This window comes from Bos mutus, chromosome 9, assembly GCF_027580195.1.
Source record: "Bos mutus isolate GX-2022 chromosome 9, NWIPB_WYAK_1.1, whole genome shotgun sequence".
NCBI lineage: Eukaryota > Metazoa > Chordata > Mammalia > Artiodactyla > Bovidae > Bos > Bos mutus.
This window is the reverse complement of record NC_091625.1, coordinates 52,764,879-52,791,872: the sequence shown is the minus strand read 5'-3', so window position 1 is coordinate 52,791,872 and position 26,994 is coordinate 52,764,879. Positions and strand designations below refer to the sequence as shown.

Below are 26,994 nucleotides of genomic sequence, written 5' to 3'. Positions count from 1 at the left end.
CTCCTCTAGCATCTGACATTGTGACCCAGTTCACAAACACGCACATCATTTCTACTTGAAATTCACAATCCTGAAGTAAAGTAAGCATTAAGTATCCCACTGTGGCACTTTTTAAAGGCATGCTCTCCATTGTAAGAGATTGTTTGTGAACTACTGAAAAGATCCTTTTTCGTGTGAGTGAAAGTGAATCCCGAACTCATCTTGCAAAATAACTTACTTTTCATTTTTGTCAATTGGCAGCAGGATAATGGGACACTAACCACAGAATTAGTTCCTTAAAACTACAAAGATAAGACAGTTGGTATTGCATTTCCTCAAGAGTGGCATTAGTGCTGTCTTCATTCTCTCAGGAAATGGTCTATCCTTATTAAGTCAGTGCTGGGATCATGGATACATAAGATTAAATCAGCAAACACACTTCCTGCCCTCTAGGAGTGGACAATCAAAGAGTTTTTTTCAGCTATTTCATTCGTGAAAGAACATTTGCTAGGGCTTCTTTAACTCCCTAGAATATATGTTTATTTTCATCTTGATTAAATTTAGATGAAGTTTGCATTTGCCCCATTTAAAATAACTTTTATTTATTCAAACCCATTAAAGGGCCTTTAATTTTTCTGGTATTCATTATAATTAGAACAATATAAAACATAGTCAGCATTTTGAAAATGCCACAGCTATAGCTTTAATGTGTAAGTATTATTGCAGAGGGAGAGGGTGGGAAGATTTGGGAGAATGGCATTGAAACATGTATAATATCATGTATGAAACGAGTTGCCAATCCAGGTTCGATGCACGATACTGGATGCTTGGGGCTGGTGCACTGGGACGACCCAGAGGGATGGTGGGGAGGGAGGAGGGAGGAGGGTTCAGGATGGGGAACACATGTATACCTGTGGTGGATTCATTTTGATATTTGGCAAACTAATACAATTTGTAAAGTACAAAAATAAAATAAAATTAAAAATATATATTATTGCATCTAAAGAAACTATATACAAAGTACTGGGGACAAGCAGGGGGCATGACTGAGGCTGGCTGTGTGAACTGAGGTCACAGACTGAGGGCTCATGCACGTGTGAAGCGCGCTCCACTCTTTGCCAGCCAGCAGACTGGGCAAGTTTCCTCATCTCCCTGAGTGGTTCTGGGCTAGTGCTGCAGCCACAAAGCACAAAGGCAGGTCCCACGCCGGGCTCACGGTTTTTAAATGGATGATTACAGTGTCGTGTGATGTGTGTGATGGGAGATGTCTTCCCAAGATACAGAAGTAGCGTGAAGCAGGGAGTAATCAGTGTAGGGGAGCCAGAGGCTTCATGCAAGTTTGTGGCATCTTCAGCCTCACTTAGCCCCAGGTCCTTTGGCTGCTTCCTACTTGCCTATTAACCCCTCCCTGTGCTCAGGCTTGAGCTTCATGGTCCCACCATTTCCATAGCTCTCTTAGCCTCTGGCAAGCATCCACTGTTGGAAAAACCCTGTGGTCCACTTTGTACGTGTACCTGGGCAGCTGAGCTCGGTGGGAGGAGCCAACTAAGGGGGGCTTGGTATATATATCTGCTCAGCCCCCAAGTCCTCTCTATGCCCCACCACTAGGGTCTCATCTACCCTCCTTCACTAGCTTCCTGCCTCCTGTTTCTCAGAGCAAATGGAAGTGAGGAGGTTCTCAGAGCAAATTAAGTATGAGAAGGTGGTGAAGAGTGCGAGGAGCCAGAGGAGCTAGAGATGGTCTGGAAATGCTAGTGAGGAGCATACAGAGGACAGGGTATGAAGGAAGGAGCCTGAGAATGTGCAATGGCAAGGCCAGAGGAGGAGGTGCATCATAGAAACCGAAGCCAGAGCAGGAGGGTGGGTGAGAGGTGTCCCAAGACTGTGGGGACGTCCAAGTCCAGAATATATCCTTGGCATTTTTCAGCCAGGAACTACTTGGTGGTTTTATTGGAAGCAGTTTCAGGAGAATGAGAGAAGGTAGAAGCTAGAATGTAGTGGTCAAAGGTGTGGATGGAAAGTGAAGAAGTGAAAGCTGCAAGCGCAGGCCACCTTTGGACAATGCTGGGACGTCATCAAAGCTTGACTCCCTGAACTTGAGCCTTCCCCTCAGCTTGCCTGTTACCCTGCTCCATCCTGCAGGGAGAGAGGGTACTGTGCTAGGTACACACATACTTCGGGCTGGGTGACAGCTTTTCATTATAATTAATAGTGTTTTGGCTTTAGGAAGAATAAAGGAGGAAAGACGGAAGGAAAGACAAAGAAGTTTGGCTGAGAGAATGGAGATTAGGTAGAGGAAAAAAAAAATCTAGGTCAAAGGAGGGAACTTTTTTTGAGGAATGAGTGCATTAAGCAAATTTATAGCTAAGGGGAAGGACAGAGTGAATTTGAAGTGAAGGACTGGGGGCATCTTCTGGTTTTAAGTGCTGAGAGCAGCTCATAGGTACCAGGAATAGGAATAAGTGTGGGGGATGCAATATTGACTGCAGACACAGGGTCCCAGACAGGACAGTGGGAGTTAGGCAGGGGCTTGGGCTCGGACAGGAGGAGAGAGCACCCCCCCCCCCGCCAGCTCCAGGGCAGGATGCAAGCTGGGTGTGGACCTAGATGAGCTCAGAGAGGAGGGGCAGGGACCTGATGAGGGTCAAGCGAGAGGCAGAGTTGTCGGTGGAGGTCGTGCCATTTCAGGATCAGGAAGAGGGCCTGAGGGCAGTGGGCTTGGGAAAAGTTTCTGAGAGAAGACAGAGGGAACTAACATGTTTATACAAATTGTGTCAGAACCCATGCTAAATTGGAAACCACAAAATTATGGTATCCCAGTATGCAAATTTCTGTTCTATTTTTTGGTGGCACTTAGCAGAGTTGATGAGGGCAAATGAATTCACTCATGATGGAAAGTTTTTAGACTGGGAATGCCCCAGAGGATCTACTGGAAGAGTTCAGCATGCTGGGATCCCAGTTAGGTGGGGTCCAGGGCCTAAGGTTTCTTGAGGGAGAGATAAGTTTGTTGTGATGTGGAATGACTGCCTAAGAGGCTCTGTTTCTTGCTCCTGAGGAGGAGTTTGGGGCTTGATAGCTTGACATTCCACTAAAAAGTTCCTGAAAGTGTTAGTCGCTCAGTAGTTGTATCTAACTCTTTGCGACCCCATGGACTGTAACCCGCCAGGCTTCTCTGTCCATGGGATTTCCCAGGCAAGAATACTGGAGTGGGTTGTCATTTCTTTCTCCAGGAGACCTTCCTGACCCAGGGATCGAACTGAATCTCCTGCATTCCTGGCGGGTTTTTTACCCTCAGTTTCTAGTAAGCTGGAATTCCACTAAGAATGAAATAATCTTTTTTTTGTTTTAGGTCTCAGCAGCTAGCTGGTCCCAGCAGTTACTTTTTCTTCTGTTCCCCACTCCCCCCAGTTATGCTCCAGCCTTTACTACTCCCCATCTGAGAGAGATTAAAACAAAACCATTACAGTATTACACTGAGATGGAAGCCAAACAGAAATGAACCATTCTACAATGCTTTTGAAAGACTTAAATGGTTAAAAGAAAGCAATCAGATCACCTACACATTCTCCAAAATAATCACCAAAGCTTTCATCCTAAACTGACTTCCTTTTATTCTGAAGCAGCATTTAGTTTCCCCTCACATTGCTCCTGAAGAAATGAGGCTTAAAGAGGTTAAGTGGTTTTTTTGGACAACACAGTGATTATTTGGTGAAGAAGGAATTTGATTTCTGTGTCTCTGGTTTTTGAAAACCATACTTTCCCCCACGAAAGTACACAAATCAGTTACAAAAAAAAAAAAGATCTCAAAAACAGATGCTTACATTGTAAAAAGAACTTCCAAATGGCATGACTGAGAGTTAATGATACACAGAATAGTTCATACCTGGACATTTGTGTAGGATCAATGATCATTTGATTGTCTTTAATTAACTGACCATCTTAGGGCACAGAGTTGACCCAGATAATGTCTTTCTTTTTGTGTTTCTATAGTTTAGATTCTGAAACAGAAATGATATAAAGTTAAAATGTATAAAGGAACAGTGATAATATGGACTATTCTAAAGTATCAATATATTGGCTTTGTTTTCTGAAAGGATTACATATTATAATATAATAGCCTAATGGCCTTTCACGTTGGTAGCTTAAGTAGGTAAACAAACAAACAAACAAACAGCGATTGGCTCCATTTCTTTCATGGCGAGAATAGTCTTTGTTCAGATGATCAATTTGTGTCTGTCTAGATGAATTTAGAAAAAGAAAGTAGAAAAAAGAGTGAGCTGAATTGGTCTACCTAAGAATATGAGAAATATGTCATTTTTCTTTATTCCCAAGAGGAGAGAAGAAGAGTAAAGCTATTGGGTGAGCCAAAAAATTTGTTCGATTTTAAGTGAAAATACATATTTTTCATTTTCACTAGGAACCTGATTGAAAAACCTATTCACTAACCAAACAAACTTTTTGGCCAACCCAATACATCATAGAAATAGGGAACTGGTTGAAGAGTTTGTGTAATAGCAGGAAAAAGGTAAAAGATTCAACAAGAACACAGCAAAACCAGCACACTAGAGATAGGCAGTAGTGACCTTTAGAGTTTAATCCTGCTAGGAACCTGTAGAATCTTTGCAGGCAGGATTCCAGCTTTCTACAGAATGAGGAATTGGAGTTAGAGTGGATTTTACTGAGATTTTAAAGGTCAGCTGACATCTGCATTGTAGTAGATGTTACCATCACTTATTATTTCACTTAGTTAAAATACCGTGGTGCACACTTTACATATTTTGGGTTACGAATTTACATCTGCACACTCTAGGTGACATATATATATATATAAAATTTATATTTTCAAGTGCATCAATCTTTTTGTTATAGGTTTTTATAAATTTGAGACTTTCTATACAGGATTTCGAATGTATTAATTACCTATCCATTTGTGTGGTTTCCTCAAGTGTGATAGCAATAATATGGATTCTAGTTTTAATTTAATGCATGGATTAAGGATGCTTCTATTCAAGATGCTAATTTAGTAGAAAGATTCTTGGCTTTAATTGTTTATGTGGCAGTATTAACACTCCCAAAATACGGGCAGTATAATCTCATGTAAAAATAAGATAATAAAATGTTTATTTTTGCATTCATTATAAATATTCTCATGGTATCCCTTTTATCAAGGAATATTAATGAGTTTGGCTCTTTTAAAAAATGACTTATATGAACTTAAATAATGCCAGTTTATTCTTTTGATAATTAGACTATGAATGTGAAGTTTTTAAAAATCTTTGGCAAATTGGAGCAAGTTTACATACAGAGCAGAAGCTAAAACTGTTAAAAAGGAAAAAGTCTTTGATACCCTTATAAACCAGTCGGTAATTCTGGTTATTAGAAAAAAGAACTATAAGGAATCTATTTCAGATTACAAAATTCATTCATGAGTTCAATATTCCATACTTAGTTACTTTTTCAGTATTCCATATATACTCATTTGTACCTTTTATGAAAATGGTAAGAAAGCTTTATGAACAAACTACTACAATATCGTGGTAAGCTTCCCTTTATGGATGGCTGCTATGCCAAGTCCTGTCATTCATCTGAAACCCGAGAGAGAGGTTTCAGTCTGCATTTTACATATGAGGAACCTGGGCTTGGCTGCTAAATGGCTTACCCAAGGATAGAGTCATAAAGGCGCTGTAAGGGGGGACACATAACACAGCTTGTGCTGAAATTCTCCCTCGCCACCCCAGATTACTGTGAGGCTGGCACTGCAGGCCTTCAAGAGAGCTGCAAAGAACTCTAGATGGTTTTCCATAATCTTGACTGGCTGACGGAATTCCAGCCTGGAGCAGCTTCCCTAAGAGCATTGTTGTTGTTGTTTAGTTGCTAAGTAGTTCCAACTCTTTGAGACCCCATGGACTGCAGCACGCCAGGCTTCCCTGTCCTTCACTATCTTCTGGAGTTTGCTCAAATTCATGTCCATTGAGCCAGTGATGCCATCCAGCCATCTCATCCTCTGTCGTCCCCTTCTCTTCCTGCCCTCAATCTTTCCCAGCATCAGAGTCTTTTCCAGTGAGTCAGCTCTTTGCATCAGGTGGCCAAAGTATTGGAGCTTCAGCTTCAGTATCAGTCCTTCCAATGAATATTCAGGCTGATTTCCTTTAGGATTGACTGCTTTGATCTCCTTGCTCCCCAAGGGGCTCTTGAGAATCTTCTCCAATACCACAATTCTAAAGCATCAATTCTTTGGTGCTCAGCCTTCTTTATGGTACTCTTATAACCATATAAGACTACTGGAAAAACCATAGCTTTGACTAGATTGACCTTTGTTGGCAAAGTAATGTCTCTGCTTTTTAATATACTGTTTAGGTTTGTCATAGCTTTTCTTCCAAGGAGCAAGCATCTTTTAATTTCATGGCTGCAGTCACCATCTGCAGTGATTTTGGAGCCCAAGAAAAGAAAATGTCACTGTTTCAACTTTTCCCCCATCTATTTGCCATGAAGTGATGGGAACGGATGCCATGATCTTCTTTTTTTAAACATTGCGTTTTAAGCCAACTTTTTCACTCTCCTCTTTCACCTTCATCAAAAGGCTCTTTAGTTTCTCTTCACTTTCTGCTATTAGGTAGTATCATCTGCATATCTGAGGTTGCTGGTACTTCTCCTCGCAATCTTGATTTCAGCCAACAGCACGGACACATTCAGTTCTTTGATCCTGCTCTGCTCCAGTAGGGGTGCTGTCACTACATTAGGTACCACAGACTCCTATCAAAGACTTTAGTACTCTCTACTTACCAACAGAGATCCCTGAAAAGAAAAAAAAAAGAGCAGAGCCAACAGACTTGACCTAACTTGACTAATATATATTGACCAACACTATTTTATAGACATTGTCAGCATTGGTGAGTTGTTGCTTTTGAGCACAACGAATTTCGGAGTAGTGAGCTCGCAGTAGTGGAGACAAAGGTTGTTTGTTTGGCAGTCACCTGTCATCTTCTCCCTGGCATGCACTCATCCATTTGTCACAACGTTTTGTGGGAAGTTGAACAGGGAAGCTTAAGAAAAATGTTTTACTCTTGTCTTGATGATAGAAAGCATTTCTCACTGCTGGTAGCATGGTGGTAACTTTTCATTCCTTCTGGCAGTTTTTAAAGACTTATTTGACTTTGAGGGAACCTGCCGTATATCTTTAAGTCACAGTTCAAAAGTATAAGACAGGGTTGTTCATTTTCAATTTTGGCTGAAAAGTCTTAACTTTGACTCTCTGGCACTTCAAAGTTAGGGAAAACTTGGCTTTAAAAATGGTTGCTGATACGAGATGGCATATTTAATGACAGATGTATCTATAGAAAGCTGTTAAGATGCAGATTATCCCCCCTGGGGTGGGGGAGGGAGATCAAAACTGCCAATCTATAAAATATACTCGATAGAGGAAGGCATGGAATCTATCTTTGCAAGTGCTTTGATTGCAGGGGACAGTATAGCAGCATGTGGCATCATAACCCAGAGCAGACAAATCAGCTTGATGACTTTCAAAGCCGGGAATACTGCTGCAGGCAAGGGTACTCCAGTCTAGGAGAAATTAAAACATATAGAGACTGTTATTAATTCCATATCTATTTTTGTATAGTCAAATCTGTATGCAAATCCTTAGCATCTCATTTCAGAAGATTAATCTAAAAGTGAAGAGTGTTATGTGAAGGGAATGTAATGATAAAGCTCTGAAAATGAGTAATACTGCTAGAGAAATGTGGGCTGCAAACTTGGATGCTTTTTTAAAATTTATTTTTTGTACTGAGAAGAAATGCTTTTTATTTATATGCTCATTTGTAAGTTGTTTCAAAGGGGGAAAGCAATAGAACCAATTCTTAAGGTTTTTCCCTTGCCATCCTGACTTGGCAGAAGTTACAGCACTCAGCTTTTTAGGCACCTCCTGCAGTTTAACATTCTAGAAGTAATCAACCAAATAACTAACTAGGACTTTTATTCTTACCACCAACTAGTAACCCAATATCTCATTTCTAAACATTGTCATAAGAGTGAAAATTTGTATGTAAGGGTAAGGAATCTAATTACTGGGTGCAGATTAAGGGGGAAAAGTTGTATTATAAATGCATCTGAGGAAGACAGTAAATAGTAATTCTGAAAAGCAGGAAGATAAGTGGTGTGCCCTGGTTGGGAGAGAGGGTACAGTAGCTGCATTCTAATCCATTGGTTGTACATTTAATCTATAATGGGCAGAGTCTCATACGTATTGTAGTGTAAATATCTTCAAATGGTGTCATAAACAGATAGTTTACTGCAGTAGATATTAATTCTGTCTCATATTTCTAAAACAAGTAGAGAGACTGTCAGCATTTTGAAATAATGTGGGGGGAGTTCACCTTCTGTTCCCTCTCATTTGGAGAAATGATTATAGGCAAGCTGGACATTAATCTGGAGGTTATGGGCCAGATCAAAAGCACTTGGCAATCATTTTAACCCTGAAGACTTGTGAGGTCTCAATAGATTTGATTACTTTTCTGTAGTTATGCTGAGATAGAATTATTGGACATTCACGTTTTAATCAGATAAAGGAAGGTTGAGGGGGAAGCAAACATCCCTCTGTATTTGACATACATTTTGACTCTACATAGGTATTTCAGCCTCAGCTTTCTTAAGTGTATTATCTTTTTCTTTGATTTCATCTTTAAAAATGAGACATTCAATGAGAAATCCAGAGAAGACTATTTGAGGGCAGGAAGCTCATTTCTCTCTGTTCTTTGTGGATTTCTTCTGCAGACAAACCACTTTCCGTGATCTTGAAAGTGGTTGCAAGCTTCAGAGAGAACTTATAAAAAAAACCTTCCAGTTAATAGTAGCTATGGTCAGTTACATGAAAGATACACTGTCTTTACAGGGATTGAGACAGTAATGGTTGGCCTGGACTGGTTTCCTCTCCTTTATATGTCCATTAGTATTGATTGATTATTCCACTTTCGTTAAGCTGATGCACTAATTCTCTAGTGTTTGGTTGATTTGACTTCTGGCCATGGAGTTGATAGTTGTGACCTATCCAAAATATTTGAACTACCAAAGCAAAAATATTACTGGAGAAAGTTAAACAGACAAGGAAGACTTGATTCAAGACTATTGCACTAGGGGAGAGAGATTAGAATGCAGTCTGAAGTCAACTCCTCTGAAAAACAATAGGGTTTTTAAGCATTGGCGTGAACTAGAAGAAATATACCGAAGTACTTTTGGAGGAAGGTTGATCCGTGTGATGTGTGGAGCACGTTCAGTTACCCTGACTCTGTAAATGTTTTTCTCTGTGGCTTGGTCATTTGTGTTTCCTGATTTGCATCCATCAGAATTAGGCTCCCAGCCTCCATAGAAACTGATAGATGGGAACACTATTTTCCTTGATGATAACATCTCAATGGGATGCATCCCAGGTCTTCAAGGAAGATGCTCCTGGGTTGTAAAACTTGCAGGAAGCTTCATAAATGATTTATGCCATTCCTCTTACTTCATCTCATCAAGTGGGTTATATCATCCCCATCATCATCATCAGAAGTACAGTACAGTAAGGTATTTTGAGAGAGTCCACATTTACATAACTTTCACTAGAGTATATAATTGTTCAAATTCATTATTAGTTATTGTTGTTAATCTCTTACTGTGCCTCATTTGTAAATTAAACTTTATCACAGGTGTATGTATATAGGAAAAACAAAGCATATACAGCATTTGGTACCATCTTACACTTTCAGGCATCCATTGCAGGTCTTGGAATGTATCCCTCAGAGATAAGGGGGGATTATTATTGAGTTAAATTCATATTAAGTTTAAAGTAAAGGATTTCTTTTTTCTGCTTAATGTGACTACTGGAAAAATTAAAACTGCATATGTGACTCTTGCTTATGGTGCTTATTCTATTGGACAGCACTGGCTCTAGATCTCTTTTGATGAATAATATGTTTTTTTAGATACAGTTCTTCCCAAGAGACATCAGGGTATCACTGTGTCGGGACCTCCCTGGCAGTCCAATGGTTAAGACTCTGCCTTCCAGTGCGTGGGGTATGAGTTTGATCCCTGGTTGGGGAGCTAAAATCCTGCATGCCTCTGGGCCGGAAAGCCAAAAAGTGTAAAACAGAAGCAATATTGTAACAGATTCAATAAAGACTTTAAAAATGATCCACATCAAAAAGTCTTTAAAAAAAAAAAAAGATATTACTGTTCACTGTGTTAGCACACCTAAGACTACAGCCATAAAATGACCAAGTTAGCCAAGGACAAGAATTTTCCATATAATTATGTCCCTGGCATAAATATTGTAGAGATTTGTGTTAAGTGTGCTCCACTTGCTCCCACTCCCTCACCATATTTTGTGCCTCATTTTGGCCATGCAGAGCCGCTTGCCAGAAGTGGGGGCCTCGTGGTAATCTCAGCGTACTTGTTGCTTGCTCTAAACTGGATTGCTTCTGAAATGTTTCTTGAAAATGAAACTGCTTCAACAGTAAGCTTCTTAACTATGTCATGGGTTCACCGTGAGGGTGTACAAACAGATCCTCAGCAGTAGCTAATTTTCCTTTAATTGTATCTCATTCTTATGTTGGACTATCCCATTTCTTATTCATGAAAGCGCTAACATGTGCTAATCCATTACAGGTGGAGTAACTAACACGGCACAATATCAGAACAGACTAATGGTATATGAACCTAACCAGGTAAGACTCTTCTAAGAAAAGCTCATTACCTTAATTAAAATGAATTTTTAAAGAGTCCTCCAGTAATTAGGAGTTGGAATGCCAAGTCTATACACACACATGCATCTTAAACTTACATAGAGAAAAGGAAGCATCTGGATAAACTGCTTTTGGGTTGCTTTTTTTTTCCCCTTTACAAAACATGAAATTTCAGCTCTTTTTGTTTTATGCTCTACTCAATGCTTAACTCTTTCAGAGTTTTGCATAATGTAGGAAAAAGGGAAAATACGTTGATGAGTTCAGTTCAGTTCAGTCGCTCAGTCATGTCTGACTCTTTGCGACCCCATGAATCGCAGCACGCCAGGCCTCCCTGTCCATCACCAACTCCCGGAGTTCACTCAGATTCAAGTCCATCAAGTCAGTGATGCCATCCAGCCATCTCATCCTCTGGCGTCCCCTTCTCCTCCTGCTCCCAATCCATCCCAGCATCAGAGTCTTTTCCAATGAGTCAACTCTTCGCATGAGGTGGCCAAAGTACTGGAGTTTCAGCTTTAGCATCATTCCTTCCAAAGAAATACCAGGGCTGATCTCCTTCAGATGTTCAGATCAAGATCCTTCAGATGTTGATGAGTTAAATGCCCTTCTTTCTGTTTATCTCAAGTGGCTGTTCGTCTTTGAGATATCCTAAGAAAGGATTTGCATTGTCCTGTTGCTGCAGCCTTTGAGAAGGCTTGTCATTCTAGGAGGGAAGCATGCTTATGGTTTTGTTATTCTCAAATAAATAGTAACTTTTATTTAACCCCATGTAGCCAGCATATCTCAGGTTCTATAGTGAAGAATAAGTCTGAAGGAGAAGTATCTGAAGGGGTGGAGTATGTTTTTCATCTAAGAACTGGCCTGGACTGGGCACATTGGGATGGTGCCTGTCCCGTCTGCCCACTTCTCATGCACATTTCATGACTTTTCTTTCCCCACAAAAGAACTATTTTTATTTTCTTTTCCTTCTACCAAAGTATCTGTTAACTGTGGCACATGTTTGCTGAACTTTGCCATTTCTGTGATTTTGGTAATGTAAGTATTTTTCCTGGTTATGACAATATTCCAAAATGATTTGGAGGTCAGATCTTCATCAGCTGAAGATAATGGAACATGGAACTGGGTCGGGATTAGCCATCAAATATATGTTCAGAGTGCCCTCAGTCTATTTTGTACCTTTTAATTTTTACAATTCCTTGATTCCGAGTGTAACAAAAGTATTTCTGTCTTTGCAAGTGTGTTTCCTGATGTCATTGTAAGCTGTCGATTTTGGATACCATGTGTTCCTGGGCTGGGTGTCTCAAGAGGGATCATTAATTACAGTTGCTTGAGTTTGGTGCACACGTGGTTAAAGAGGAAGAAGGTGTTAACATTTCTCAAACGAGTTCTGTTTCGTGTTTGTACACACATGCTCTTGTTTAAAATTCTGCTGGCATATTGTTTACGGTGGGTACTGGCAAACATCACATCTGCTTGCATCTTGCTCAGAATCTCAATAACTCTATCATTCAGCCCTGGTGCTTATTTCTCTTCTAGGCCTTTGTGGAGAGTCCGTAATGCCTGCCATCTGCCACAGAGCACATCGCTACCTGCCAACAGGCAGGCCGGGGTGACCTCTGCTTCCTCAGCACTGATTAGTATTCACACGCTAGCTTATTAGGAATGACCCCACCAGGCCTCTCTGTTTCTTTGCCTTTGCAGCGGTTGGCGGCTCACCTGGCAGGCACGGCAGTGAAGGAAGCTAAAGATATAATCAGGGGATGCAGGCAGGCTTTGCAAACCAGATGGCATCCATAGTCCTGTGGCAGGGGACTGGACTGCTGGTGCAACACTGAGCCCTCATACTGTGATGCGTTGCCTCATAGAAAGCACCTACAGAAAGCACCATCGTGTCTTGAGTTAAATCCACTCGTGTGTAATGTATTAAAGGCATTTCTTAGAATATCTAAAAGAAAGGTTTAACTTATTAAAGATACAGTTAATTGGAAGGAGAGTCTTATTATGACAGGTTTAAAACTGGGGGACCAAATGAATGCAAGCCTTAAACAATTGGACAAACCACTTTCTTTTTTCTTGTGAGTGTATCTTTAAAAGAGAAATTAGAAATGAGCCAGTCAGTATGCCATTAGTGAATGGACCGATATTTATACAAACTTTTTTTTTTTCATTTCCGCCTTTACACCTCTGTGAACTGGTGAAATTGTATGTATTCAAAGCATCATGATTTTTCTGGTCGAAACCCAAATTTTTCTTGGCAGAAAGAAATTATCTGTGTTCTTCCTGTATGTTTAGTGTTTATATAAAAATAAAATGGTTAGGCTTATTGACCTGTCCATTACTTGAGATTTAAATTAAAGTCATATTTGATTTTCACCTATTTTTATATTTTAAATAACCTTATTTGAGAGGAGTTGAGAATACCTTTCTTAATCCTGAGAGTGATACAGAACCAAACATTAGAGGTTTCACCATTTCCTAAAGTTATCACAGAAAATTTGGTCTTCTGTAACATAAGACCAAATAACAATATGCCTGGAAATAACTCTTCCCAATTTGGTGAAGATGTGAGTGTAAATATATTAAAGGCTGTGAGGGATTTGTTGCTGAATCAAAATTTTGCTCTTCCATTGACCTCAGGAGGTTCATCCTGGAAAGAACAGCAAAGCTGCCCTCACATTAGCTTACGTAGGGTTCCCTGTGAGCCACTGATTTCATCACAGTAAGTTTCCTAGTTCAGTTCAGTCACTCAGTCATGTCCGACTTTTTGGGACCCCATGGACTACAGCATGCTAAACCTCCCTGTCCATCACCAACTCCTGGGGTTTACTCAAACACATGTCCATTGAGTCAGTGATGCCATCCAACCATCTCATCCTCTGTCATCCCCTTCTCCTTCCGCCTTCAATCTTTCCCAGCATCAGGGTCTTTTCAAAAGAGTCAGTCCTTCATATCAGGTGGCCAAAGTATTAGCGTTTCAGCTTCAACATCAGTCCTTCCATTGAGTATTCAGAACTGATTTCCTTTAGAATGGACAGTTGGATCTCCTTGCAGTCCAGGGGACTCCCAAGAGTCTTTTCCAACACCACAGTTCAAGAGCATCAATTCTTCAGCGCTCAGCTTTCTTTATAGTCCAACTCTCACATCCATACATGACTACTGGAAAAACCATAGCCTTGACTAGATGGACCTTTGTTGGCAAAGTGATGTCTCTGTTTTTTAATATGCTGTCTAGGTTGATCATAACTTTTCTTCCAAGGAGCAAGCATCTTTTATATTCATGGCTTCAGTCACCATCTGCAGTGATTTTGGAGCCTCCCAAAATAAACTCTGTCACTGTTTCTACTGTTTCCCCATCTATTTACCATGAAGTGATGGGACCAGATGCCATGATCTTTGTTTTCTGAATGTTGAGTTTTAAGCCAACTTTTTCACTCTCTTCTCTTTTATCAAGAGGCTTTTTGGTTCTTCTTCCCTTTCTGCCATAAGGGTGGTGTCATCTGCATATCTGAGGTTATTGATATTTCTCCTGGCAATCTTGATTCCAGCTTCTGCTTCATCCAGCCCAGTGTTTCTCATGATGCACTACTCTGCATTTAAGTTAAATAAGCAAGGTGACAATATACAGCCTTGATGTACTCCTTTTCCTATTTGGAACCAGTTTATTGTTCTACGGAGAAGGCAATGGCACCCCACTCCAGTACTCTTGCCTGGAAAATCCCACGGATGGAGGAGCCTGGTAGGCTGTAGTCCATGGGGTCGCTAAGAGTCGGACACGACTGAGCGACTTCCCTTTCACTTTTCACTTTCATGCATTGGAGAAAGAAATGGCAACCCACTCCAGTGTTCTTGCCTGGAGAATCCCAGGGATGGGGGAGCCTGGTGGGCTTCCATCTATGGGGTCGCACAGAGTCGGACACGACTGAAGTGACTTAGCAGTAGCAGTAGCAGTTGTTGTTCTTTGTCCAGTTCTAACTGTTGCTTCCTGACCTGCATACAGATTTCTCAAGAGGCAGGGTCAGGTGGTCTGGTATTCCCATCTCTTTCAGAATTTTCCACAGTTTGTGGTGATTCACACCGTCAAAGGCTTTGGTGTAGTGAATAAAGCAGAAATAGATGTTTTTCTGAAACTCTCTTGCTTTTTCGATAATCCAACAGATGTTGGCAATTTGATCTCTGGTTACCCTGCCTTTTCTAAACCCAGCTTGAACATTTGGAAGTTCATGGTTCACGTACTGTTGAAGCCTGGCTTGGGGAATTTTGAGCATTACTTTACTAGCGTGTGAGATGAGTGCAATTGTGCAGTAGTTTGAACATTCTTTGGCATTGCCTTTCTTTGGGATTGAATTAAAACTGATCTTTTCCAGTCCTATGGCCACTGCTGAGTTTTCCAAATTTGCCGGCATATTGAGTGCAGCACTTTAACAGCATCATCTTTTAGGATTTGAAATAGCTCAACTGGAATTCCATCCCCCACCACTAGCTTTGTTCGTAGTGATGCTTCCTAAAGCCCACTTGACTTCACATTCCAGTGCTGACTGTGGCTTATTAGATCATGAACTCCGTATTGCCAAATTCAGACTTAAATAGAAGAAAGTAGGGAAAACCACTAGACCATTCACGTATGACCTAAATCAAGTTTCCTAAAGTGCACATTATCAGACATGTGTGCCAGGCACTGTTCTAAATACTTTAGGTGCATTAGCTCATTTAATCTTCACAACAGGCTTGTCAGTTGGGTACTGTGATCTCCGTTTTACAGAGGAGGAAACAGGCACAGACAGGTTAAATAAATTGCCAAGCTCACACACAAATTATAAAATCGGTATCCTGGATTCAGAGCCTGTTTTGTTATCATTACAGCACTGTACACAAACACCTATGCGTGTGCACTCCTGAGTCATTTGTAGGAGAAAGTTCTCTCAACTGGGAGTTAACTATCATGAAAACTTCTAAATTCTCATATGCTCCTCTTACAAATGCAAAATGCCCTATAAAATGCAACCCAAACAGGAGGAAATGCCTTATGTAAGTTGCAAAACAGAGTTAGAACATGTGGGATCTTCTCCACTTGTTCTCAGGTAAGACACCCATTCCTTTCAAACTAAGTAAACAATATTTAAGTAGAATGTGGTCCACCAACAACTATTAATGAGGCACTGCTGTTTTCTGCCGTGGACATCTCCAGTTAACAGTTCACCTGCATTTCTTTTCTTTTCAGAATAAGTGGATAAGCCGTAGCCCTATGCTGCAGAGGCGGGTCTACCATTCCATGGCTGCTGTTCAAAGGAAGCTTTATGTTCTTGGAGGCAATGACCTGGATTACAATAATGACCGGATCCTCGTGCGGCATATAGATTCCTACAACATAGACACTGACCAGTGGACACGCTGCAATTTTAACCTGTTGACTGGCAAGTACCTTTGATTAAGTAAATCAGGAGAAAGAAGAGATTCAGGAAGTTGACAGACTTGTTTTCATAGACATCTTGAGGGCAGCTCTAAATATTAACTGCATGGAGTAGAACAACTTGGTTTTATTACAAAAGGTGAACATTGTTTATCTCTGACTCAGCCCATTGGCTGAGCACCCAGTTTCTTGGGGCCTGTGCTTACCTTTGTGTGCGTTTTCACTTTGTCGAGAGAGGCTTATCAAGTCCGTTACTGTCAATCAGTATTCATGTAGGAACACTGGTGTAAGTAGGGAGGGATCAGGTGCTGAAAGAGTTAATGACTCTATAGGAGCAATTTTTCTCTTCTCACTTTTAGTCTTGTTAGTTCAGGAGAATGGTCTTCACTGTTTATCACTGTCCGATATTGGGTTTTGCCTGTATTTTCCTAAAGAGAAAACGCTGGAGATGTTCTGTGCGTAGGGGTTTAGCAGCACTTCTGACCACACAGACCTATCCAGCCATCACCACGATCAGCACTAGGTAGGGACCATGCTCATCCCAAAGCGAAAGAAAAGAAAGCAGCCAACAGCCTGCCCCTGACGTTTCTTTAGGAAGCTGAAAACTTTCTCCCTTCTTGGCTTGCATTATTAAGGTCCCTTCCCTTCCCGTTATTAAAATCACAGACTCAAAAGGGTGGGCAGGACTATGGCCTGAAGGCATTTTAATACGCTGAGTGGGCACTGTCACTCACAGCCACTGCCAAGGAGGCCACATTGGGGGCATAACCAATGTGAGGGGTTTAGATGCTTTATACTGCACTCCTGTTTTTCTGAAAAATGATCTGAGGCCCACCTACAAACACTTAACTTTAAGTTCCTGTAGTGGTACCTTAGCCCCTTGGTCCCTCGATCTGTGATTCTGTCTGCTATAGGATCCAGCTTATTTATTACCTGAGTCAATTCTGTGTCAGCCCATCAATAAGAAGAGACTGTCTCACTCTCTGATGGCCTCCAGGGAAGAATATGTGGTAGTGAGTTATTCTTTTTTTTTTTTAATGGAGGAGGAACCTTTCATCATTTTGGCGTGTCTATATCTAGGGACTACCCAGGCTGGTCCCACCTCAGGAACTTTAATATAGTCTTAAAACTGTTGTGTATGTAAAGAAAAAGGAAGGTAGTAACTATCAGTCTTTTTCTGTCATTTGTCTTCATTTGGGGCACGCTAGGGGCATGGCTCGGTTTTATTCGCTTCTTGGGGTTGCAGCTGTTAGAGATGTAAGCCCTTGCCTTAAAAGTATTTGTATTCAGTAGAACAAGAGGTGTTTTGCACTCCTAAAATATAATTTCCATTAGTATTAATTAATGGCCTACAACATGGTATGAAACTCTTCTATATGGCTTATTATTGCTGTCTTTAATGCTGTATTTACTAATTTGACTGGCTATTAAGTGTTATAACCTGGTTCTGACCCAACACAGATTCATTCTCTGAGAGTGGTTAATTCTTTCCTCTGAGACCTGGGAGGCAGGGATTAGTTGCGGCAAAAATCCTGTGGAGTATACACATGTGCCACAGGGGAAAACTATCCCTCAGTGGCAAAAGGGTTAATTAAGACATGCAAGGAAATAGATTTATTTTTTCTCTTTTATTCAATTCTCTTTACTTTAGGCCAAAATGAATCTGGAGTTGCTGTCCATAATGAGAGAATATACTTAGTTGGTGGATATTCGATTTGGACAAATGAGCCTCTGGCTTGTATCCAGGTGAGTGGTTGAAGTCCTCTTTTGAAGTTCATTCAAGTGGTTCAGTGAGGTTATTTTTTTGCAGTGCTGAATTGAAGAAAGAGAATATTTACATGTAGAAAGAAGATTGAGCTCCTTTGTGCAGCTAGTTCAGCCACTAAACTTCATTCTACATCCTAGAAATGATATCTAATGATTGAGTCCTGTTGAAAATAAAGATGGGAATGAGCTTTAACAGTAATATAATATATACGGGGTGTGGGGGAAGTGGCATGCCTTTCCCTTTTTTATAAACCAAAACCTGTTGAAATCTTGGTAACAGTACTTCCACATCTGCAAAACTTATTTTCTGTATATTCCAATTCATTCATTTAACAAATGCCCCCTATAATGGTGTTCTTTCCTAGCATTAGTGAGTAGTCATGTTTTGTGACTGGTCTGAGGGGGGAACCTCTGCTCCCAGAGTATCCTTGGCACATCAACATGTGAGCAGCCTAGACTGGGCAAGCTGCTAGCTGGGCTGTTCAGAACAGCAATGGCTGTTGTTGATATATATAGTCAAGGTGGTATTATTTATGATTTGTTTTTTTTTTTTTAACAATTCTTACCAGAGCTGTTTTTCTACTTTGCGTTCTCTGATAACATATTGACATGTATTAGCCCTGACCTTTCCCTGATCCCCAGAAAAATATATCATTATAACTATTCATAATATCTAACCTCATCTTTGTGGGAAGATTTTAAATAGATGCTTCAATGTCTTTAATAGTTGCAGGACTATTTGAGCTTTTAATTTCTTCTTCACATCTCATAAGGTATGTATCTTTTTTTCAAGAAACTTTCCCATGTTTTCTAAGTTTTCAAAAATGTTAGTATATAGATACTGAGTTCGCTATATTCTACTTTACATTCGTAATATTGCTTTTTTTTTTTTCTTTCCTTCCATTCTTGATCTGTCTTGCCCAAGATTTGTCTGGGGATTTTTTTTTTTTTTACTTTTTTTAAATTTTATTTTATTTTTAAACTTTACATAATTGTATTAGTTTTGCCAAATATCAAAATGAATCTGCCACAGGTATTTTCTACTGTTGATATAGATAAGTAGTTTTAAGTTAGCAAAGGTAGCATAGAAATGAATATTTAACAGGCTTGTCCTGATGGATGTAGTTTATGATCTAACAGAGGGAATGTAATGTGTTAGTTTAATGTATACGACATGATTTTATATACCTATACATTGCTAAGTAATCCACAGTAAATTGAACATCCATTACCTCACATAGTTGCACATTTGTACTTTTTTCTTAGGAGAACTTTTAAGATTTAGTTCCTTAGCAAGTCAAATATGCAATATATTATAGTCAACATTCAGGACATTGTATCCCTGAACTTATTCTTATCACTTTTTTGAGGTATCTTTTGACTAACTCACCTATTTCTGTCACTCCCCACTGCTTGCCTCTTGCAACCACCAATATGTCTTTGCTTTCTATGAGTTCAATTTTTTTTTTTATTCCACATGTAAGTGAGGTCATAGAGTTTTGTCTTTTTCTGACACATTTTTTTTGGGGATTGGCCAGAAAGTTTGCTTGGGTTTTTCCATAAGATGGTACAGAAAAACCTGAACAAACTTTTTGGCCAACCCATTACCTAGAATAATGATGCCCTCAAGGTCCATATATGTTGTTGCAAAAGGACTTCGTATTTTAATGTCTCCTTCTATATATATATGTGTGTGTGTGTGTAGATAGATAATTATCTATCTCACATCTTCTTTATCCATTCGTCCATAAGTGGACACTGAGGTTATTTCCATGTCCTGGCTATTATTGCATAAATACCCAGAAGTGGAGTTACTAAATCATAAGGTATTTTTAACTTTTTGCAGCAACTTCATACTTTTTTCCAATAGTAGCTGCATCATTACTAGAAAGCATTATAAAGCTAGTGGATGAAGGTGATGGAATTCCAGCCAAGCTATTTAAATCCTAGAAGATGATGCTGGTAAAGTGCTACCCTTAATGTCAGCAAATTTGTCAGTTTTCATTCCAATTCCAAAGAAGGGCAGTCCCAAAAATGTTTAATCTCCCAGACAGTTGTGCTCATTTCATGTTAGTACGGTTATGTTCAAAATCCTTCAAGCTAGGCTTCAGCAGTATGTGAACTGAGAATTTCCAGATGGACAAGCTGGGTTTAGAAAAGGCAGAGGAACCAGAAATCAAATTGCCAACATTCGCTGGATCATAGAGAAAGCAAGGGAATTCCAGAAAGACATCTGTTTCACCTACTATGCTAGAGATTTAGAGTGTGTGGATCACACAAACTGTGGAAAATTCAAGAGATGGGAATACCAGACCACCTTCCCTGTCTTCTGAGAAACCTGTGTGCAGGCCAAGAAGCAACAGTTAGAACTGGACATGCCACAAAGGACTGGTTCCAAAGTGGGAAAGGAGTATATCAGGGCTATATATTGTCACCCTGCTTATTTAACTTATATGCAGAGTATATCATGAGAAATGCCAGGCTGGATGAATCACAAGCTGGAATCAAGATTGGTGGGAGAAGTATCAACAACCTCATATATGCATATGATACCACTCTAATGGCAGAAAGTGAAGAGGAACTAAAGGGCCTCTTGATGAAGGTGAAAGAGGAGAGTAAAAAAGCTGGCTTGAAACTCAACATTAAAAAAACAAAGATCATGGCATCTGGTCCCATCACTTCATGGGGAATAGATGGGTAAACAACGGAAACAGTGACAGACTTTATTTTCTTGGGCTCTGAAATCACTGCTGATGGAAACTGCAGCCATGAAATTAAAAGACATTTGTTTCTTGGAAGAAAAACTGACAAACCTAGACAGCATATCAAAAAGCAGAGACATCACTTTGCCAATAGTGATCCCCCTAGTCAAAGGCATGGTTTTTCTAGTAGTCACGTACAGATTTAAGAGTTGTACCATAAAGAAGGCTGAGCACCAGAGAATTGATGCTTTCAAACTGTGGTGCCAGAGAAGACTCTGAGAGTCCCTTGGACAGCAAGGAGATCAAAGCAGTCAATCCTAAAGGAAATCAACCCTGAATATTCATTGGAAGGACTGATGCTGAAGGTCCAATACTTTGGCCACCTGATATGAAGAACCGACTCATTGGAAAAGACCCTGATGCTGGGAAAGACTGAAGGCAAAAGGAGAAGGAGGTGGTAGGAGATGGTTAGATAGAATCACCGACTAAATGGACATGAGTTTGAACAAACTCTGGGAGATTGTGAAGGACTGGGAAGCCTTCTGTGCTGAAGTCCATGGGGCTGCAAAGAGTCAGATACCACTTAGCACCTGAACAACAACAGAGCTACACCAATTTACATGCTTTCCCTACCGAAGGTGCACAGGGTCACTAATCATGGACACTAATTAACTCATTACATCTGGTTTCCCAAACAAACCTGTTTTCAAAAAGATGAAGGAGTACATGTGTGTATCTTAAGCCACTGAGGATATTCTAGAGTAGCCTCAGGATTAAGGTGATTCTGAAAGAGGCAGTTCATACATTTTAATCAAATAAATTTTAATCAAAGCTTGTGTTAATGGAATAAATTTCATCTCTGAGATTGGACAATAAAAGATCCTAATGTATCTGTTTTTTTTAAAAAATAAGCATTATGGGTAGTTCTGCATTCCCATAGTCACTTTGAAGTACCACATCAATCAATCATTTGCAAAAGCTGTGTTTATTTCCTTGGCTGGCATGTTAGTCCCACAAAGCACAGATAAGCCGGATAAAGGCTTTTAAGAGCCTTTATTATTTGTAGATAATAAGTTCATATAAGCATATGAGTTGTCATTTAAAGAGAGGCTTGGAATGTTAAGTCTTCACGGATAACAGACTCATCACTTATCTTCGATTTTAGCTACTGACAGCTGATTATAGGTTACATTATCATTCATTCTAAACCATGGCTGTACAGTCTGAAGTATTTATTTTTTGGGTGACTACAGAACTATTTATTTTGGTTCATTAACAGTAAATATGTTGATGGTTGAAGAGACTGCCTACATGTTCAAGCCATTTCCTTCCTACTTTCTGGAAGAATATCCAGCAGAGAAGATAATGAGAGACTGAAATAGTATTTATGAGAAGATACTGACTAGACAGTAGAAATTCCTGAGTACATGTCATCAGGTTGAAAATCACAGGAGTCAAGACAAGAGGGTGGAGTAGAGGACACGAGCTGACCTCTTCTATGGAAATGCCAAAATCACAGCTAACTGCTGACCAACCACTGACGCATGCTGGAAGCTACCAAGATACCCTGCATCCATAAGACGGTGGGAGGGGTCAATTGTGATGAAGTTCAACCCCATACATGCCGGGTGGGCAACCCACAAACCCAAAACTAATTATATCACAGAAGTTCTCCCACAGGAGTAAAAGTTCTGAGCCCCACATCAGGCTCCCCAGCATGGGCGTCTGGCAACAGGGGGAGCCCCCAGAGAATCTGGCTTTGAAGGCCAGTGTAGTTTAGTCACAGGAATTTCACAGGACTGGGGGAAACAAATTCCATTCACGGAGGGCACTCACAGAGTCTTGTGTGTACCAGAACTCAGGAAAAAGAGTCACTGTCCTTGTATGAGACTAGGCCAGACTTACCTGCTAATATTGGAGGCTCTCCTGCATGGGGGGTGGGGGTGTGTGGCCGTGAAGTCAGAATGGTGTAAATCACTGCTGCGGAACAATAAAGGATGAAAAGAAATAAGAGTCTAAGAGACCTCTGGACAATAGTAAATGCACTAACATTTGCATTATAGGGGTCCCAGAAGAAGAGAGAGAGAGAGAACGGACCTGAGGAAATCTTTGAAGAGACAATAGCTAAAAACTTCTCTAACATGGGGAAGGAAACAGTTACCCAAGTCCAGGAAGCACAGAGTCCCAGGAAGGATAAATTCAAGGAGGAATATGCTGAGACAGTAATAAACTGACAGAAATTAAAGGCAAAGAAAAAGTGCTAAAATCAATAAGGGAAAAAAATAATGTACAAGGAAACTCCCATAAGGTTATCAACTGATTTCTCTGCAGGTAAGAAGGGAATGTGGCATGATACATTTAAATTGATGAAAGGGAAGAACCTACAACCTACTCAGCAAGGCTCTCCTGGAGATTTGACAAGAAACCAAAAGCTTTACAGATAAGCAGAAGCTAAGAGAATTCAGCACCACCAGACCAGCTTTGCAACAAATACTAAAGGAGCTTCTCCAGGTGGAAAAGAAAAGGCCGTGACTAGAAACAGAATTACGAATGGGAAAGCTCACTGGTAAAGACAGACATACAGTGAAGGTAGGAAATCATCTGCACACAAATATGGTATCAAAATCAGCAATTGTGAGGAGAGCACAAATGAAAGATATTGGAAATGCACCAAAAAAAATAATTACAGGCCAATATCACTGATGTGAACATAGATGTAAAAATCCTCAACAAAACATTAGCAACAATACATTAAAGGGCTCATACACCATGATCAAACGGGGTTTATCTCAGGGATCCAAGGATTTTTCGATATCTGCAAATCAGTCTGTGATATACCACACCCACAAATTGAAGAATAAAACCCATATGATCATCTCAATAGATGCAGGGAAAGCTGCTGATAAAATTCAACACCCATTTACAATTAAAAAACTCTCCAGAAAGTAGGCATAGAGGGAGCCTACCTAAAATAATTAAAGGCCATATGTGACAGACCTACAGCTAACATCATAATCAACAGTGAAAAGCTGAAAGCATTTCCTCTAAGATTAGGAAAAAGACAAGGATGTTTATTCATACCACTTTATTAAACATAGATGTGGAAGTTATAGCCATGGTAATCCAAAGAGAAATAAAGGGAATCCAAATTGGCAAAGAGGGAGTGAAACTGTCACTGTTTGCAGATGACATGATACTATATATAGAAAATCCTAGAGATGCTACCAGAAAACTACCAAAGCTTGCTAATGAATTTGGTAAAATTGCAAGATACAAAATGCAAGGAAATCTGTTGCATTTCTATACACTAACAATGAAAGACCAGAAAGAGAAATTAAAATAATCCCACTGCATCAAAAAGAATAAGATACTTAGGAATAAATCTAAGGAAGCTAAAGACCAGGACTCTGAAAACTGTTAGATGCTGATAAATTAAAGATGATACAAACAGAAGATATACAGTATCTTTGAATTGGAAGAAATCAATATAGTTATTAATAAAATGACCAATAATACCCAAGACAATCTACAGATTGAATGCCTTCCCTATCTAATTACCAACAACATTTTTCACAGAACTGGAACAAAATTTTTTGAAAAATTTATATGGAAGCACAAAAGCCAAATAGCCAAATCAATCTTGAGAAAGAAAAGCAGAGTTGGAGGAAAGAGGTTCCCTGACCTTCGGACAGTACTACAAAGCTATAGTCATCAAACAGTATGGTACTGGCAGGAAAACAGAAATATAAGTCAACAGAACAGGATAGAAAGCCTGGTCAATTATACACCAACGGTCAATTAATCTACAAGAAAGGAAGCAAGACTATATATACAATGGAGAAAACAGTTTCTTCAATAAATAGTGGTAGGAAAAATTAAATTACAGTTTTTAACACAATACACAAAAATAAACTCAAAATGGATTAAAGACGTAAATATAAGACCCAATACTGTACAACTCCTACAGGAAAACATAGGCAGGCCACTCTTTGATATAAATTGCAGCAGTATCTTTTTTGATCTGTCTCCTAGAATAATGGAAATAAAAACAAAAATAAACAGATGGGACTTAAAAGCTTTTGCACAGCAAAGGAAACTATAAAAAAAATCAGCAAAAGACGGCCCACAGAATGGGAAAAAATATTTGCAAATGGTGCATCTGACAAGGGATTTCCAGAATTTACAGACATCTCATGTGGCTCAATATCAGAAAAATCCAAACAAAAAATGAAAAGACCTAAATCTGTGTCATCTGTCATAGATGGTCACAGATGACCAAGAAGCACATGAGAAGACACTCAACATCATTAAAATTAGAGAAATGCAAATCAAAACTACAGTATCACCTCACACCAGTCAGAATGGCCATCATCAAAAAGTCTACAAACAGTAAATGCTGGAGAGTGTGGAGGAAAGGAAACCCTGCTACACTGTTGGGAATGTAAATTGGTACAACCACAATGGAGAACAGTATGGAGGCTCCTTAAAAAGCTAAAAATAGAGCTACCACATGATCCAGCAATCCAACTCCTGGGCATGTATCTGGAGAAAACCATGTTTCAAAGGATATGTGCACCCTAATTTTCATTGCAACACTGTTACAATAGCCAAGACATGAAATCAACCTAAAATGTCTATCAACAGAGGAATGGATAAAGAAGATGTGGTACATATATACAGTGGAATATTACTCGGCCATTAAAAAGAATGAAATAATACCATTTGTAACGACATGGATGGACCTGGAGATTATTGTGCTAAGTGAAGTTGCTGCTGCTGCTAAGTCGCTTCAGTCGTGTCCGACTCTGTGTGACCTCATAGACGGCAGCCCACCAGGCTCCCCCGTCCCTGGGATTCTCCTGGCAAGAACACTGGAGTGGGTTGCCATTTCCTTCTCCAATGCACGAAAGTGAAAAGTGTAAGTAAAGTCGCTCAGTCGTGTCCGACCCTCAGCGACCCCATGGACCGCAGCCTTCCAGGCTCCTCCGGCCATGGGATTTTCCAGGCAGGAGTACTGGAGTGGGGTGCCATTGCCTTCTCCCTAAGTGAAGTTAGAGAAAGTCAATTATCATATGATACCATTCATATGCAAAATCTAAAAAAAGATGATACAAATGAACTTATTTACAAAACAGAAACAGACTCACAGATTTAGAGAACAAATTTATGATAACCATGGGGGGAGAGTTGAGGGGGAGGGATAGGCTGGGAGTTTGAGATTGACATGTACTATGTGTAAAACAGATAACCAACATGGAGCTACTATAAATCACAGGGTACATGGCTCAATACTCTGTAACAACCTAAATGGGAAAAGAATTTCAAAAAGGATAGATATATGTATAACTGAATCACTTTGTCATATACCGAAAACAATCAACATTGTTAACCAACTATACTCCAATGTAAAATAAAAATTAAAAACAAAACAAAAAAAATTTTTAAAGCTCCTAAACATTGAATAAATTGAGATATGATCTGTGAAGGAAAAAAGTATAGGAAAGAGTGGAGAAAAGAGTATAGATGTTAAAAATATCAAAAGTTTTTTTAATAAGTCACAAATATGTAGAATTCTTGGATTCTAAAGGCCTGGCTGGCTAAGATTAGTGAAACACTTAAATAGTTCACAGAGTGGTCTGTTAACATCCAGAAGGACTCGTCTTTTTTTTCCCCATCTTGAAAATACCAGCCAGTAACCTATTAGACTGACCCTTCTGGACTCTCATTAAAGTTTATTTAACTGTCATTTGTAGGATTCAGCCACACAGGGATGAAGCATGTCAAATGTTGAGAAACCATACTTTTTTATCTTCTTTTCTGCTGTGTGACTTACCACAAACCATTTAACCCATTATGAGGACAACTGAAACAAAAGCTGAGATGCTCTTAAATTAATAAAGATTGGGCTTTGGACTTGTAATACTTACACATGGAAAATGTTAAGTCCTGAGGAGTCAGGTGCTCTTGTTTATTCAGTGGGTGTGTAAGCGAGCAGCTGGCACAGAGCTTGACTCTAGTCTGGTAGGAATCCTGTGGATGACAAGCATAAAGGAGCAGCTGCCTAAGTGATTGGTCTCTGCTGTCAGATCACCTCCACTGCTCTTCACTTATGATTACTTCTTTTTGGCTGGAGGATATGCTGCCAAGTTGGCACCTCCTTCTCCCCAATGCCTTCTCTCTGCCAACTTTCAAGGGACCATTTTGGAGAAAAACCACCAAACCTTCGTTCTCCCCGTCTTACAGATTAAATAAATTACATCTGCTCAGTGGCTTCCCAGGTGGCGTAGTGGTAAAGAATCTGCCTGCCAATACAGGGGATGCAAGAGACATGGGTTCAATTCCTGGATCGGGAAGATCCCCTGGAGTAGGAAATGGCAACCCACTCCAGTATTCTTGCTTGGTGAATCCCATGGACAGAGGAGCCTGG

The 26,994-nt window shown here is 39.9% G+C and overlaps 1 protein-coding gene across 3 annotated transcripts in view; it reads left to right on the top strand.

Annotated features, from left to right (window-relative positions):
• KLHL32 (kelch like family member 32) overlaps positions 1 to 26,994 on the top strand; it is a 221,428-nt gene that overhangs the window by 186,934 nt on the left and 7,500 nt on the right. For all 3 annotated transcript variants that reach the window (XM_070376574.1, XM_005892257.2, XM_070376575.1), the window contains 3 exons: positions 10,618 to 10,676; positions 15,910 to 16,102; positions 17,750 to 17,844. In XM_070376574.1, the coding sequence (XP_070232675.1) occupies positions 10,618 to 10,676; positions 15,910 to 16,102; positions 17,750 to 17,844 (347 nt within the window). The remainder of the gene's footprint in view (positions 1 to 10,617; positions 10,677 to 15,909; positions 16,103 to 17,749; positions 17,845 to 26,994) is intronic.